General features: G+C 38.7%; 2 protein-coding genes across 3 annotated transcripts; both read left to right on the top strand.

Annotated features, from left to right (window-relative positions):
- The first annotated feature begins 5,507 nt into the window (after positions 1-5,507).
- Positions 5,508-10,259, top strand: LOC101474244 (UDP-glucuronosyltransferase). The gene is made up of 5 exons (XM_004563111.5): positions 5,508-6,418; positions 6,754-6,885; positions 7,173-7,260; positions 7,408-7,627; positions 7,926-10,259. Exons 1-5 carry the CDS (start codon positions 5,558-5,560, stop codon positions 8,206-8,208), a joined length of 1,584 nt encoding a protein of 527 aa, XP_004563168.1. The 5' UTR covers positions 5,508-5,557; the 3' UTR covers positions 8,209-10,259.
- A 4,084-nt stretch (positions 10,260-14,343) lies between these two features.
- Positions 14,344-17,343, top strand: LOC101473742 (granzyme B). 2 transcript variants are annotated; one of them, XM_004563109.6, is made up of 5 exons: positions 14,344-15,451; positions 15,575-15,719; positions 16,290-16,437; positions 16,622-16,882; positions 17,010-17,343. In XM_004563109.6, exons 1-5 carry the CDS (start codon positions 15,406-15,408, stop codon positions 17,160-17,162), a joined length of 753 nt encoding a protein of 250 aa, XP_004563166.1. In that variant the 5' UTR covers positions 14,344-15,405; the 3' UTR covers positions 17,163-17,343. The 2 variants fall into 2 exon arrangements, with proteins under 2 accessions (XP_004563166.1, XP_076731309.1); XM_076875194.1 differs by having other exon boundaries at positions 15,411-15,450; positions 15,570-15,719.
- The last annotated feature ends 337 nt before the right edge of the window (positions 17,344-17,680 follow it).

Genomic DNA, 17,680 nt, shown 5'->3' on the forward strand with positions numbered 1-17,680 from the left:
AGCCTTTAAAATCGTTGCATGTATTAAACCCATCTTGCAAACGCAAGATGTGTGGACATTCCTGTTTGCAGCAACCAGAGACACTTATTCTTCTGGAAACTCAGCTGATGCTGCAATCCTGACCACAAAGTGCAGGCAACAAAAGGTCAACCGCTGTGCAAGTACAGAGGGGTGATAAATGAAAACACACAACAAAAAGTTTCTTAGGCGTTGAGCCATCACATGATGCCAAAACATCTTTGGCACTGAATGTGCACATCTCCAAAAACTCCAGTGGAGGGATGAAACAACCTTTTTCTAAAAGATGTTTTAAAGATGGCGGTGGAGTGGAAAGGAGCGTTAGGTGTGTTTCGATCGGTCAATTTTAAAGTCCACAGCTTACACATTGCAGATCATTTTCATATCAATCTAACCGCTTGTTGACCCTCATCTGGAAGAGACCACTCCCACCTGAGTAGAAATCTTTCATTAGAGAATAAAAAGGTAATTGCTCATGATAACTTTGTATTGATTAACAGTGATTTTCTGTAAAAGCACAAATGGAACCAGACCGCAGAGCAAAATCCTTCAACTGTTAAATAGAGCTGCGGAGTGTCCTCCTCACTGCTGGGGCCCCGTGGCTGTGCAAGCAGATTTTCTACAGTGACTAGTATTGGTTTAGCGATTCTTTTGAATTTGGCGCCATCATGTGGTTAAAGCGAAAAATGTCGCTTTACAGAAAAGGCTGCAGCAGCAGAGTAGAGGTGAAATTAGTTTGTACTAAAAGCATCAGTTTGTATCTTTTCATTTCAACTAGCGAATATTTGAATTTATTAAAATTTCTATGTAAACATGAATGCGTGACAATTATTTTGGCAAGAGAAGGTTTGTGCTTGAGAAGTTAAAGTCCAAATATGAAGGTGAAAGAATGAAACCCAGTAAGAGCAGATCAGCACAATATGTTGCTGAGTAAGCCATCAAGGCAGTATCAGATCAGTGTGATTGTATCACCTTATATTACTTTCTTTTCTATCCCACAAACAGACTTTATGCATGCATACACACTCACACTATGTTTTAGTCGTGCTATAGGCTAAATCTTATTTAGCCGTATACAAATGAGCTGGATTTTTGTCAAGAAAAATTCTTACATTAAAATGAAACATGTACTTCTAAATTGTACACTGAATACCTGGTGTCAGGTGTATTACAAATAATTAAATCATAGAGTTAAGTGACCTCTTCATATGACAACACATCCTTTTACTGGCTCTCATTGAAGGGAGAAACTGAAAGAGATAAACCAAAGGAAAACAATTAAGAACAGTGATTTAATACTGTTCCTATATCAAACTTTGCACTTTAGAGCCACCAGCATTTGATTTGAAATGTTTCAATACAGGCAATCCTCTCTTTTTCAGGAAAACAGTGTAAACAGTGCCCCCTCAATCTTTACTTCACATGTACCACAAATACTTTTAATGGTGTGCTGGCTGCGCACGTGCAGGTTTAACTGCCATGAGGTGGATCAAATGTCACTCTCCTGAACATTAAACTCATATCAGTTTTCCTGCTACCTTTCATAACACCTGGATTTCAGCCATCGGGACTCTAAAACTTCTAAAAGTTCCCTCATAAGAATTTGTAACTAATTAAGTCTTTCACTCAGTGGCAATGTTGCAACCACACTGTCTAATCAACAAGGGTGTAAAGCAGGTCAATATGTTTGAGTCAATGTTAAAAAGTTATCAACAAAATGATAACACACGAAAGGGCAAGCTTATACTTTAAATTCTGAGGTTAGTAAGGGAATCATTTTGAACAGACACCTGTTTATATTAGTAGCATTCACCTGTTAAATGAACATTTCCAGAGCTTTCAGCTTCCAGGCTCCTCCTCTGTGGAACCTGCTCCCAGTTTAGATTCAGGAGACAGACTCCCTCTCTAAGTTTGAGACCAGGCTTAAACGCTCCTTTTTAAGTTTATTGTCAGGGCTGGTGACCCTAAATCCTCCCTTAGTTATGCTGCAATGGGTCTAGGCTGAGTGTTTCTTCTTCACTCACATTGTTTCATTCACTATGTGTTTGTACACCACTCTGCATTTAATCATTAGTTATTATTAATCTCTGGCTCTCTTCCACAACGTGTCTTTGTCCTAATCAGAGGATGGTGCTTTGGTAAAGAGGCAGCAAACCAACAGAAAACTTCAACTTGGAGGGTGTTTCAATGATTTGGCACCATGCCATCTAGGTGAACAGCAGAATCAACTTCACAGTTTTGTCAGTCAGCATGATATCAGCACAGCCTTTTTGTTTTTTCAGTTTGTTTGTTTGTTGATTGTTATGCATGTGTCTTATCTGCTAAAATGCCACATGGCATAATGTGGTCAAGGTCAGGAACTATAATATAGTCCCGTTTGTATGATGTTTTATTACACTGTCACAATTGTTTATTGTTTTATGATTGTTTATCTGTGAGCACGGAGAGTGTGTTGCGTGCCGAGGCTTTCTTGTCGCAATAGCATCTAGCCTTTTTAGATTTTCAAAAACAACAACCCTTTCACACATTAAACAGACTTTACTCTGCCGGCTCCTCAGTATAGCCATTGTATTTCCAATTATATAAAAGTACTCAGGTTACTGCTCAGTAAATCCACACATGCAAGGAAATGGATGTCATGTGTCTTGCATCCTGGATGCTCTATGCAGGTTCTATACTCACATAAAAAGTATTTCCAGTAGTGAAAATACATCTGGCACAGACAATGTCCCCTTTTTTTTTGCTACTAGTGAGAAAGTGAATCTTTCCAACTTTGGTTCTTTTGTGAAAATGTCTCTGTCAGTCCATTCCCAGTGTCAAAGGGCCGGTGTTCTGTATCAGGGTGACAATTCCTCACCCTGTTTTCAGAAAACAAAAAGTCTTTGGATAAGAGAAAATATGTGAGACCACAGTGGCAGACTTCCCAACAGTTTACAAAAATATTCTAGTTCCAGTTACAATAGGGCTGGTAATTAATAGTCATTCAAGTTCAAGGAAGGTGAGGAGAGTAGTCACACCTCAAGAGTCCTTTACAAGTATAAATATCTGCTCTTCAAGTGTCAGTAATCTTGAAACTGCCAGGTTTCTGCATTTTGTCTTCTAACCATGTCTGAAGGCTAAAACATATTTTTTCTTTAGAGCCACAGAGGACTATGGAATGAAAAGCCTGCTGTCTAAGTTTCAGTAGAGATAACAGATAATGCCACAAAAATGTCATTTTATGAAAAACTGAAGATTTGTCTGCCAATGATGAGAGTTGATTTTTGTTTTTTGTTGCTTTTTTCTTGCACAGTAATTTTACACTTCACTTCAGTGGCTGCTAACTTGTAATTGTTTCAGCATGTCCTATTGCAAAAGAGTTGAAATGCAGTTCATGTGAAAGGTCAATGACATCATTATTCAGACTTTAGGACAATAAGGCTTGTTCACTATAGTGTAAGTCAAACATTCCCACTGTTAAGTTGGCTGTTGTGCAGAGAAAATGTCTAAAGTGTTTTGACTGTCGATGGATGGATGGATGGATGGATGGATGGATGGATGGATGGATGGATGGATAGGGTGCCATTGTTGTTTTTGCTGAATCTACAATCCTGATTAGTTAGTTACTTACAGAAATTTATTTTTTAAGACAAAGCGATGTTTACACAAAGGTAAAATTCCACATAACTGTTCTAGTATGTGTGGGTTTACGTGCCACCACTCTCACTTGTAGGTTATAGGTAAACTGGAATAAAGGGCAGGCTCTCATTATATAGATAGTTTTCTGTTATTTAAAGAACATAAAGCACACACAAAGCAAATAAGGACCTTTGCCCTTATTGATAATCAGTATATGCTTTGCCACCATGACTTGCAACTCCTACTGACTGCTAGAGTTTGACATTTAACCCATTAGTGTTCAACAGTGAAATTTCATGGATTAATTTAAAGTGACTAAAACGCTTGCTCGGCTGAACAAATACGTAGAGGCTAGACTGAAGTAGTTTTTTTTTTACAACATCCTTTTTGTTACTTATCATTCAAACAAACACAGGTGCAAACAGACACACGCATGCATGCAAACAGTCAGGAACAAAGTATTGTTCAGTTTTTCTTGTTCACTCAGGAATAAAGTAAACCAGGCTTTATGGACCACAAAGAACACAACCACAATTATTTGATGTCTTATTATAGCTGGATAATCATGGGAGCCTGCACCTCTTGTAACTAACAACTAAAATGAGATACAATACAAAAAAGGCTGCAAATCGAACTGCAGTTATATCACGAGCAAGGATTTCACTGGATTTAACAGATTTGGATTTAAGGCGTGCAATGAAATGAATACCACATATAGTCTTGTATTTTTATCAGTCAAACACAAATACATGATTTTGTCACATAGTGCAGCCACATGTTGTGTCAGTACCCACTGGAAATTTTGTGTTTAAACCCCTAACAAGAAAACAAAAACACACAGAAACAGTTTTCAGTCATTTAGGATCGAACAAACAATAATCATTTTTAAAAAGCCTTCAGACTAAATGACTGCAACTTAAGACTTCTCCAAACAGGGTGCCTACATTCTGGATTGGAACTTGTTTCTACTGAAGAAATTATTTATTTAAAGATGGTCAACAATGTGGCCAGTAGGGAACCCCTCCAACCCACTAAGACCTCCTCCCTTTCCCTTTAACCCCTTCTTTTTTATGTAATAACAAAATCACTGCACTGAAAGTTATAAAAGTATGTGTGTAACCCTGAATCGATTCATAATTTCCTTGTGAAAACTGCAGACACAGCGAGCCACAGCACATTCCAGGACATGGGAATTTGTTGCTGTGACTTTATTCCAGATATTGTACTCTTGTTCTCTATAAATCTTACCGCTCTAACAAATATTTAGCACTATGGTTATTCAAATCAGCCTCAAGCAAGTTGTAACCAAAGGTAAAATTCCTTACATATGTTGTTTCTTTGATAATATCAAACCCCTCCAAGAAGAAGGGTGTTGGTGTCCTATTACACTTGGCTTCGCACGCCATCAGTCTCATTACAATGGCTCAAGGTTTGCGTGTCTGGAGGAGAGAGAAAAAAAGAACTCCCTTTAGCCCACATGTGCCGGGGGTTTTTTTTTTCAGGGGGAGGGGAGAAGGAACATCCAAAGTAAATAAAGATGACTCCGCTCAAACTGGCAGGCATTACATGCAGTGTGTGACTTTCTGATCTTACTAGAGTTTGGCGGTGGATACGATTATAATTGCTGTTAAATCACCTGCCATACAGGTTAGCATGATAAATGTGTTGAGTGTAAGCGGACTTCACAGGACACAAAAGAATGATTAACAGGAGATGGAACTGTGCATGCTAGACTTCCCCCACTTCCCTCCCATAGGAATCCCTTCTCTGCCTGTCTTCCTGTTGTGTAATAGGCCAAGCCCAAATGCAGCCTGAACTTCCTGCAGAATTTAAGCACACACACACCCCCTCCACTTGCCCAAATACATAAAGCCTCCACTACGTCTCACACCAAACCAGCTTGCAGTACAGAGAGGAGGCAATGAGCAACGGGGTGTGGTTTCCTACTCTGGGGCTGCTGGCCATGCTATGCTGCTTCAGCATGGGGCCGGTTCAAGGGGGGAAGGTGCTGGTTGTGCCTGTGGATGGAAGCCACTGGCTCAGCATGAAGATATTGGTGAAGGAACTCATCCGCAGGGGCCATGAAGTCGTAGTGCTGGTGCCAGAAAGCAGCCTGTTGATCCAAGGCTCAGAGAGCTTCAGGACAGAGATTTACAAAGTGCCTTACACCAAAGCTGAACTGGATGGATCTTTCAACATCTTCCAGAATGAAGTCTTCCTCAAACCCGCAGAATTTGAAGATTTGATAGTGAATTTGAGGGGACTGGTCAACTTTACTTCACTCCAGGTGAAAGGTTGTGAGAGTTTGCTGGACAATAAGCCTTTGATGAATCGACTGAGGGAGCAGGGTTTTGATCTTGTGCTTACAGACCCCTTCCTTCCTTGCGGGTCTGTCCTGGCTCATATGTTTTCCATTCCAGCTGTTTATTTCCTTCGTGGGCTTCCATGTGAGCTGGATATGAAGGCTAACAAGTGTCCTTCTCCTCCTTCCTATGTTCCAGTGTTTTTCTCTGGAAATAGAAACTCGATGACTTTCCCAGAGAGAGTAAAAAACTTTGTAATGTATGGTGTGCAGTCCTACATTTGCACAATACTCTATCCTCACTTTGATGATCTAGTCAGCAGGTATATAGGAGAGATTTCAACTTATCAAGAACTTGTCAGCCACGGGGCTATCTGGCTTCTCAGATATGACTTTACCTTTGAATGGCCCAGACCTCTCATGCCAAACATGGTGTTAATTGGAGGGATCAACTGTGCAAAGAGGGCTCCCCTGCCAGCGGTGAGTATGTGAATATATGAACGCAAGTGTAAACAAGCACATGTCACGTCTGGATGTAATCAAGCCAAATCACATATGCTCAGAGCTTACTGAAAAGCAGAGAATCAGCAGTCATTAGTTTTATATGGAAGAGGAGGTCAGAAACTTTTCTAACAACAACTAACATGAACTGCTTAGTGAAGTGATCATTCACATTAATGCTTGCTAAAGGGTTCTGGGACTACAAGAGATCTGTTAGTTTCAGAAATAGATATTTTAAAATAATGCATAAAAGCTGTTGGAAAAATGTCTTTGTTTTAGATTTTTTGTCTGTTTTTTTCCTCCCCTCTCTGCAGGACTTGGAAGACTTTGTGAATGGTTCAGGAGATGACGGCTTCATTGTGTTTAGCATGGGTTCAGTGGTGTCCACCATGCCTGAAGAGAAAGCAAAGCACTTCTTAGACGCTTTTCGAAAAATACCTCAAAGGGTAATGATAACCTGAGTAGCTCACTGTACATCAATGGAATCGATTCACTTTTTTATACTTCTGTTTAGGATAAAGCTGGTTAATACACAAGATTCAGCCACACGAGCCACACAAACATTTACACAATACCCAGAGATTTTCACACTGTGCAATGAGGCCAAATGTCTAATCGGATTAAAGTGCAGGACTTTGTCCTCTGCCTTGCCTTGCTCTAAACATACAAAACCCTCCATTTATTACTTGTGTACTCTGCACAATGAACAGAGATGGTTTTATTTGTGTTTCAGGTTGTGTGGAGATACACTGGTGCACTACCTGATGATATACCCAAGAATGTCAGAGTTATGAAGTGGTTACCTCAAAATGATCTCCTAGGTATGCATAGTTAAGTGAGAAAATTATGGTGTGCTGCTGTAATATCACACCTTACAAGCTAAAAACATATGACACTGAGATGAAATTATCTACATGTGATTCATGGTTGATTTGACCTGTAACCGAGTTTGTGTCTGTGCTCCCTAGCCCATGCCAAGGCTAAAGTCTTCATCACTCATGGAGGCTCCCATGGTATCTATGAAGGTATCTGTAATGGTGTGCCCATGTTGATGTTTCCACTTTTTGGAGACCAGGGAGACAACGTGAATCGCTTGTTGGGCCGTGGCGCTGCTTTGAAACTCAGTATATACGACGTGACAACTGAACAGCTACTGGGTGCGCTAAAGAAACTTATCTATGACAAAAGGTGAGGAAACTGGTTATTGAATTGAAATGCACTGAAGAATGCAAAAAAAAAATGGTGTTGAAATACTGTGATTAACATATTTATTGGACCCACATCATAAAAACAAGACTAAAATGACTAAATTTTTATTTTTTATCGAGTTGGCACACTGGAAATTAATCAAGCATAACCTTCGACCACTAAAACTACTTTTCCTGTTAAGGAACGCAAGTTAATAACTTTAAACCTACGTGGACGTGCTTGGTGAATCAGTAACTGGAAAACATTAAACCTTTAACAAAATATTACCTGTCCTCAGGTACAAAGCAAAGATGATGGAGCTTTCAGCGATACACCTAGACCGTCCCACTGAGCCTGTGGACCTAGCTGCGTTTTGGACCGAGTTTGTCATGAGACACAAAGGAGCTTCGCATCTCAGAGTGGGCGCTCATGATTTGAACTGGTTCCAGTACCACAGCTTGGATGTGCTGTCGTTTTTCGCCGTCATTCTCATAACAGTTGTGTGGATGACAGTGAAATGCTGCCGATTTTGTATCCGCAAGTGTTGCAGGAAAGGAACTGCAAAAAGAAAATGTGAATAGCGTTTATATTCATTTGCATTCTTTAATTTTTACATATTCAGTGACAAAGCTAATGGTTGAAACACTGCACTGAACTTTCAGCTGGATGTACTGTACGAGTGTTTTATGTGTGAAATCTCAGCCAAAGTGCTATTACCAGTGTTGGGTAAGTTACTTTAAAATAGTAACTTAGTTACATTACTAGTTACTGCTATCAAAAGTAACTCAGTTATTTCAAGTTACTTGTTACTTTCAAAGTAACTAGTTACTAGGGAAAGTAACTTTGCTTTTACTCAGAATTCTCTTGTTAATGTGTTGCTTCCGTAACTGGATACCCAGCAAGAGTGCCAGTCTTCTACCTTGCTTACTTGCCACAAGTGCACTGTGCCACCTACCAATAGAAAGGAAAAAAATAATGTGTATATTTCCACGAGAGAAATCCCACGCCTGGACCGTCGTTGACCGCCGCCATGATTCTAGCCTACGTCACAGCGTCATGTGCGCTTTTTACATCCAACACGAAAACTGCAGTCGTGGTGCTTTCGATTGTACTATGAACTCGGAAATTCTGCCTTCTGAATAGGAAGATGTAGGTAACACCAGACTGCAGATGAGCTGCATACATGGCTGGACTGGGACAAAAAATCGGCCCGGGCGTTTTGACTGACCGGCCCGCCATTATTGGAAAAATCATAAAGCCTTTGAATGAAAACAAACGCTGTTGTGACATTGATGTACACTGTTTTGATCTATCAATCGTTTGTTGTAAGATTCAGATAATTATTTTTTAAAAGCTAGACATTTTAAATGAGAATAAGAAAGAAAAGTATTTCTTTGTGCCCCCCTTTCCCTGTTAATGCCCTACCTGGACCCCTGGCAACACTTTGCTAGATCCACACCTGCACAGTTACCAGCTGTCAGCTACCTAAAAAAGAATCCTGGTGTTATTTGTCTCTCAGAAACAGTTCATAACTTCCCTTCAACTCATTCATGTCACCTAAAAGGTAAACCTGTTTCTCCATCACCTGTTCAGCTCTGATGATTCAGTAAGGACATCTCCTGGTTTCATCTTCATGTTTCCCTCTCACCACATATCCAAAACCGATATCATGACCAGCAGCTTTTACAGCTGTGGCTCCTGCAAACATCAGCTGATACTAGAAATTAATATTAAATAAATTCTAACAACAGCTGATCAAGCTTAAACGTGCTGCTGTTGTTTAGCGCGACATCCACTGGTTTCTTCTTTCTGGCACGAAGTGGGCGATAAACAGACAAGAGAGAAAAGCCGATCAGCTGATCATTGATCAGTTTCATGATTGAAGTAGAAACGGGAGAGGGAGGGGGAGAGAATGAGAGAAGAAGAGGCAGCTGTGCAGCGTAAAGACACAGAATAACTCCAGCTTTGTGTGTTTTTCATGCTAGCTGAAGTACGGGGTAAACTGTGTTCCTTTTCACCTCAATACCAAACGAAAATATTACGAAACGCTCTCTGAATATGGAACAATTCGGGATGGTTGGCAACTCTAATAACTAACCTTATGAACAAAATAAAGTTTAACATCAGTAACATCATAGCACCCACCCAGCATGCTAGCTAGTACGCAGCTTAATGTAACTGACTGTAAAAAGTCAGCACAACGAAAATAAACTCCACCTAAACTTGGTTTATATCTGACCCAGATAGACTGCAGGTCACAACTTCTTACCTGAAGTTCAGTTCACCTGACACTCGGACAGGCGGCCGCTTCGGGTCTCTCCTCCTCCTGCCTCCCCTTTCCCTCATCCACCTGCTGGCCTCCACCACTTGCTAATATTACTGAATCTGTGGAAGCTCCGCGATAGCCTCCACACGAAGTAACAAATAACGAGCCTATCTAAATCCCAGTAACGTGTTCCTGATTTTGGCATAATAACTAGTTACCGTGCTCGTTACCACAATAATAACGTAGTTACTGTAACGCATTACTTAATAACGCGTTAGTCCCAACACTGGTTATTACTGACTTTAAGAAGTGAAATATAATGATGAATGACATAATTCCAGGCAAATAAATGATGCTTTTAAACAACTTATGTGTGGATTTAATTGTAATATTTCTGAAAATTTGAGAATGTTGTACATGGAACAATACTTTGAAGACTGAGGGACCCTTCATCAGTCATCAGTCATTCATCGGGATTGTTGAGTGATTGGATTACTAGTGCACTAAATGGCTGAAATTCTGTTCCTTGTTAGTAAGCAGAATCCCAACAACTAACAAGACAACATTTCTAGTGTTATTTACACTATGTATTTGTTAACTGGCATCTCTCCCAGAGAAATAACTCATATAAAGACTGAACTTATCCACTTGTTTAACAGAACAGCTGACTGAAAGAGCCTTTTTTACTCTCCATATCAACATCTTGTAAGATTATTTCAAAAATAAACCATAAAACCTGGAGTTTTTACCTTTGAAAGGCAAACATATACTTTAGTTTTCAAGAATGTACCAAAGAGGCTGTGGCCACAAGTGGTCGCTGAGTGTTGCTCACTGTTAGGTGCAAAACAGTGTGACAGTAACCTCATCTTTAAACCACGATAATGAGAGTGCCCGCTGTTTTCACTCTGACTCCATCTCTTTGATTATAACTCAGGAGCCAAAAGATGTGTTAAGAATGCAACACTGGCTCTACAGCGCAGTCCTGCCAAGAAGTTTTCAGGTGTGTGAACGAGGAAGAGAATGTAAAACCTTAGAAACTAATTGTTAGGTATTTTAGTACCATGGGAGCATTTACTGGATATTGTTTTATAGTGACATTATACAGGAAAACTCTGTCATTCAATAAGGCCCCTTTGTTTTAGTTATTTTTCTCTTTGACCCAAGAATTGATGTGTGAGAATCACAGGCTGGTACAAGGTTGAAATACCACAGAGATCACTCCCTCAGCTACATTAGTTTCTAAATCTCTTAGGAGACGCCTGTTGAACGCCAAATGGTTTGTTTCAGATTTCACTAATGAAAGAACTCTTTATTTCATGCCTTGAAAATATGTCGCTGAGATAATCATAATTGTAGCTGAACTGATAAACTATACAAAGGGTGCTTCTTCACCCAAGGTGATCTTGGTCTGTACTGGTTTAAACTGAGAATCTGCTGACTCATGAATTTTTCCCTCTATATAAACTGTTGTACTTGAGAATAAAGTTGAGTCGATTTGGGAAGACAACCTGAAGCAGTCTCTGTTTTCTTGTTCTCCCAAGCTGCTCCCGAGCTCGTACTAACACGCTGAATGGCATGCTTGAATGTTACTTGAGAATATATTTGACTGTGTTACAGATTAAGGGACAATCTCTGCTGATAGGTGAAGGTACAATCTCTGCTGATAGACGCCCACGCCTCGGAGGAAGCCGATCCACGGATTAGGCCCTGGAAGCCGTTTCCTTCACTAATCATGACACAAATATCAATAATAATGAGGACATTCAGGCTTGTTGGGACATGTGCTTTTGACAAGTCAAATTATTCAGTTTCTGTTTATCTGAGAAAAAATGTATGGCTTTACCACCTGTATAATTGGTGTATGACTTAATTTCTTTACTTGTACAGACAAATCTGAATGAACACAGAGCGATGTAGTTTAGTAAGTGAAACTAGTATTTTAGTAATTCCCCTGTGATTAACTGGAATTTCAATGTGATTATATTTACCTACATGTATTTAAAGGTGGGTAGACTAGAATAAAGGTTGTAACAAGTCAGTTTTTTTGACAGGAAACAAAGAAACTATACTAGAAATTTAAAAAATGTTTTAAAAGAATATTCAAAATTCAACTGGTGTGTAACTAATTTTAAACACAGCATAAGGTTTTCTTTTACATAACCTAAGGACTAATTTTAAGTATTGCATAAATTCAGGTATTTTACAGGAAAGGAAACAGATGATCAAATGATGCTGTAATTTTAAGCAGTGCATTATTTCATGTTAATTTGGAAGAAAAACAAACTATATTTTCCCATCTTGCATTTTGAGTAAGCTGTACTTTTTGTTGTATCAGGTCCTGCATGTGCAACAAAGTTTTTAACACCCTGACACCAAAGTTTCCGTTGTGGCACTTGGAAGCCTGACGGCAAAAACAGTTAAGGGGCTTTGCAAGCCAAACTTTTCAGCTTTTGCTTCAGTGCCATCATGATCTACTGCATCACATGCATCTTTCTACAAGTCTCCCTCACAGGTAAGATAAGGTCATTTTTGAAAGACAAGTGAATAAAGCATATTCCTTTACTTTATATAATTATAAGGTCATGAGCAAGAAATGGGCATGATTTTGATATAATCAGTATATTGATTCTACATTCTTTTCTTATGTAAGGGGCTGCTGAGAGCAGTATAATTGGTGGCAGAGAAGCAAAGCCCCATTCCAGACCTTACATGGCATCACTCCAGTATCAAGAACACCATTCATGTGGTGGGATGTTAATCCGAGAGGACTTTGTTCATTGCATTCATGGCTTCTCAATCATATGCAAACATTTGAGGTCAGTTTTCCCCTGTGAAACCAGTCATCTGCATAGAACGTCTGAAAAAGATCCCCTTAATCTCAACTTAATCTCAACTTAATTCATATATTTAAAAGATACTTCCATTTAGCAAAATAATTATAACACTGTGATACGCGTACATACCAAGAACGAAACAAATGTGTTCTAAGAAGACTAGCAGATACACATTCATTTGAACAGGCAGGGTATTTGGGTTTATGCAGTTCTGGGAAAAAGAGTAGCACTTCAGGCACAAATCAAAGGTGTTTAATCAGGTCTGACAGTTTCATGTATGGAACGCGAAAGTGAAAACAACACAAGGATCCTAACAAATGTGTGCTTTTTACTATGTTTTAGTTTATACTACCACTAGATGTTGCCAAAGTCACCAATTTTTAAACGTATACCAATGGGCCACAAACTGTGGAGTGGCCTCCTCTGGTGGAGCAAAGAGCTACTGCTGGGGTGTTCGTTACCAATACATTCATTGAGTTATATTAGGAAATTAATGAAAAACTGCAGTAAATATATTTTAGAATTGAAAGCATCAATTTGATTAAAGAGCTCCCAAACACTGTGGATTAACCAGTTTATAGAAACATAAACCTTACACTTTGTGGTGGTCTAATGAAAGTAGTAAACTAGTTAAAGAGCATATTTTTAAATCTGCAACATCTGTCTCTCAGTCACTGCATGGTCCAACCACACTCTCTTATGCTGGTTGGTTAGGCCTCTTTTCTGGCCAATGTGGACAAGTACACTGTGTGCTTGGCTGAATACTCTGCTGTTCTCTGTACTGTATTGTAGAGGTTTCCTGTGGATATGTTTTGTACTCAGGATCAGATCTGTTTCAGTTTTCAAGAAAACTGAGACACTGTTTAGACAAGTGAGTGTTGCTCACAAATCAACACTTACCTCATCCTTAAACTATGAGGTGAGAGTGCCCACTGGTTTCACTCTAACTCCGCCCTTTTGATTATGAGTCAGAAGGTGTGTTAAAAAGCAAACCTGGATCTACAGTCAGTGACATTTACACTTGTAGGACCATGTGCTGTTAAAAAGATAAACAGTTCTGTTTCTGTTTTGTTTGTTTTTTTCAGGAAAACCTTTGTGGCTAACTGGTGCATGGCTTTTTACCCATACAGACAAATCTGTATTTATACATACAGCTATTTAGTTTAAAAAATAAAACTAATGTTTTAAGTAGTGCTCTTAGTTTTCGGTTTATCCAATTTACTCTTTGCAAATATTAGTTTGAATGAAATGTTATCAGTGTCAGCGTTTTCATTGCCTATCATCTTTGTTATTGTGGTGATCACACAGCAACTATAATCACATTTCACTCTGTGGTAGCCTCTGCTTGCTGCGATCATGTGGCTTTTGCTAGGTTGGTTAGCCCATCTGACTGCTTTCTATATATTGGGATCATGTAAAACCCCTTAACCGCTGTAGTATTATATCCTGTTCTTCAGGAAGCAGCTTGAAAGTGTAAACAAAGTTTCTGTATTTTACAGCATGTGCAGTAAAAAAAACAAGTGTAGATCGAGCCGTGCTAGATTTCCCACTAATTCCCTGATGTTACAACAAGTAATATTTGGCATAATGTCTAATTAAATGTGAGTTATTGGCTTTGTTAGATCATTTTGAACTCGTGTATTTAAAATAAAACATAGGTGTTTTGTACTAGAGCAAGAGTGTTTTGAAGCTTTTACGAGTTAATGAAATGAGGACGGGCTGCCAGAGGGGATCATCTGCTGTGATTATTAAATTTATGTTTCTGTGAAATTTGTCAGTGACACCTTCAATTATGATGAGAGATTAAACACATCTGAGAGAACATAGAGAGTAAATCAAACATCGAAATTTGTTCAGCTGCACAGATTCAAAGGCAAAATGAGAACGTAAACTTCTAACCTTTTGTTGTGTAAGGCAATGAATGTACTGTTCAACTACGTTTACAGCATTTAGTCAACAAGTTCATGTCCTTATAGAGAATGCTGTAAAGACACCCACCAAACTGGGCTTTAAATAATAAGTTATTATTAAATAATAAGTTCAGAAAAAACATGTGCACTGTATGTGCACATGTGATGAAACAAAAGAAAAAGAAAGAAAGAAAAAAGGAAGTAATGTGTGTATAGGGTTCATAGTGAGAGGTGTGAATATCTTTGTACACACCGTGGTTACTATGACGATAATACACGCTTTCCATTTCACGATTTACCACCAACCTTCACCATCTTCCTTTAAAATAAATGTGATCGACAGAAAAAAAAGGAACTTTCATCAGAGCAAAAATTGGAATTATCCTCTCATAGAGGTGTGTGATTTTTAGAGAGGACAACCACAAAACGTAGGATTTTGAATTGAATTAATCTGAATTGCATAAAACCACATGAAGGTGCAAACACACATACAGTATAGAAAAACAATAAAGCATTGACAATTTAACAACGTTTGATGCTATCTTGCTTGAGAAGATGGCTACAGACGATCTTTTTTTAATATGTTTTTTCACAGTTGTGTTTCACATGTAAAGCAGTGAGCAGGGTGTGATAGCAACTCCTGCCCGTGCAACAACGTTTTTGACACCTGCCCACAGCGTTTCCGTTGTGGCAGTTGGAAGGCAGACAGCAAAAAGGGTTAGGGGGGCTTTGAAAGCCAAACTTTTCAGCTTTTGCTTCAGTGCCATCATGATCTGCTGCATCATATTCATCTTTCTACAAGTCTCCCTCACAGGTAAGATTTTTGGAAGAGATATAATTAAAGCATCTCACTTTTCCTTTTTAAGGTCATAAACAAGAAATGGGCATGACTTTGATATAATCAGTGTATTGATTTTACCTTCTTTTCTCTTGTGAGGGGCTGCTGAGAGCGGTATAGTTGGTGGCAGGGAGGCAAAACCGCATTCCAGACCTTACATGGCATCAATCCAGTATCAAGCCCAACATTCATGTGGTGGGATACTAATCCGGGAGGACTTTGTTCTAACGGCAGCACACTGCAAGTGAGTGCAGGGGCATTTCTTTTGTTTTGGGTTTCTTTGTAAATCAAGAACTAAAGAAAAAAAGTCCTAAAAATTGGTATTTTATCTATTCAAAATATATCACTACTGAGTTATGTTATAAACACAGTTTAACACACATGTTGTAGGTCTCCACTAAGATCCAGCGGCACATCACTTTCAGACTCACCTATCTATTCAGCAACACATTGTGTCCTATGACACAGGCATTTTAACCCCAGAAAATAAAAACCACACACACACAGATGTCGGTCTAACTATTTCATAATACTGTAAAGATGATTTCTCAGCCCAAATTTGTAGAGTCGTGAGCTTTGTAAGACAAATGGATGCAAACTACACTGATCAAATATCCACCACAGCATAACAGTCAAGAACTCAGGTTTTTCCTTGAATTTGTCACCTGTTCAGTATTTAAGCATATTGTAACCTGGCTGAAGAAAATTTGCTGTTATGAGTGTTTCATGGCTGTACTTTATAAACCTTTATTTTTATGTATAATCAGTGTAACTGTATGAGATTTCAGGACATAAAAATGTTAGCTTTTTTCAGATATGACAACAGCGGTCCTTGCACAGTGGTGCTTGGAGCACATGACATTAGCAAGAAAGAGAAAAGTCAACAACGCATCAAAGTGGCCAAGTACTACCGTCATCCAAAATTCAACGGGAAATACGATTATGACATCATGTTGCTTAAGGTAAAGCTAATAGGCCATCAAATTTCATTTTAAAGCATTTTTGTGCAGTGTACCTATTCACAGTTAAAGCTTTGTTATGCAATTTCACACTTGTGCTAGGTAGCAGGTGTGAGTGTGTGTTAATTGCTGACCTTTATATATAGAAGAAACTCCCCTTTCAATAACACGTTGATGTCTTTCACAGTTAGAAAAGAATGCCACACTGAATAAGTATGTGAAGACCACCGGACTACCTAAGAAGAATGGGAAAATACCTGCCAATATTAAATGTTATGTGGCTGGCTGGGGTCGGACTGGAAAAAATAGGCCCACCTCAAATGTTCTAAAGGAAGCCACAGAGAAGATGCAATTCAGCAATGAGTGCAAAAGTATTTGGCAAGCATATTTTAATTCTAATCAAATGATATGCACCAAGTTTACCAAGAAGGATGGAGGAGTTTGCCAGGTAATCAAATGTTAAAGGCAACCTTAATATTCAGAAAAACTAGTTTTTGTTTTTTATTCATAACAAGAAAAATGCAATGTTTTCAAAGACGACTTAATCAAGTCTCTCTGCTCTTTTTTTTTTATAGGGCGATTCTGGTGGACCACTTATTTGCAACAAGATGTCTCAAGGTTTAACAGCTTTTACTTTGGCAGATGATTGTAATAATCCAAAATATCCTCATGTCTACACTAAAATTAATTTCTTCATTCCCTGGATCAAGGAAAAAATGAAAGAATAGAGGAATGTTGCATGAGCCACTAGTGAGTGGAGAAGTGGGCTTTTTTCATTTACTGATTAAACAATTTGGTTGAATGGTCTTTGTATTAAAAAGGAATTCAAAAGTTGAAATGTGTATGTTAAGCATTTGGATAAACACACCTGATTACACGCAGATATTGTGTAATAAACTTTAAACTGTACCTTTTCATTTTCTGAACTTTTCTTTATTTGCCTTTTCAATTTTGATTTCTAACTTTTAGGAACTTTTTATTTACTTTCATTACTTAATGTTTAAGCCAATGGAGCATGAGGCTGGGGTCTGATCACACCATAGTTCACAGTCATTGCATTCGTGGCTTCGCAATAAAAGTGAAAACCTTTGAAGCTGAACAGTTTTGCTTCTGTGAAACTAGTCTTCAACACAGAAGTTCTAAAACGTTGCCCTTAAACATTCTGTTCCTCTGTTTGATTCTGTTACATGTATTACATGTTTAAAAGATCATTTTTATTTAGCAAAGGTAAGACAAAAATAAAGAC

This window comes from Maylandia zebra, linkage group LG16, assembly GCF_041146795.1.
Source record: "Maylandia zebra isolate NMK-2024a linkage group LG16, Mzebra_GT3a, whole genome shotgun sequence".
Classification (NCBI taxonomy): domain Eukaryota; kingdom Metazoa; phylum Chordata; class Actinopteri; order Cichliformes; family Cichlidae; genus Maylandia; species Maylandia zebra.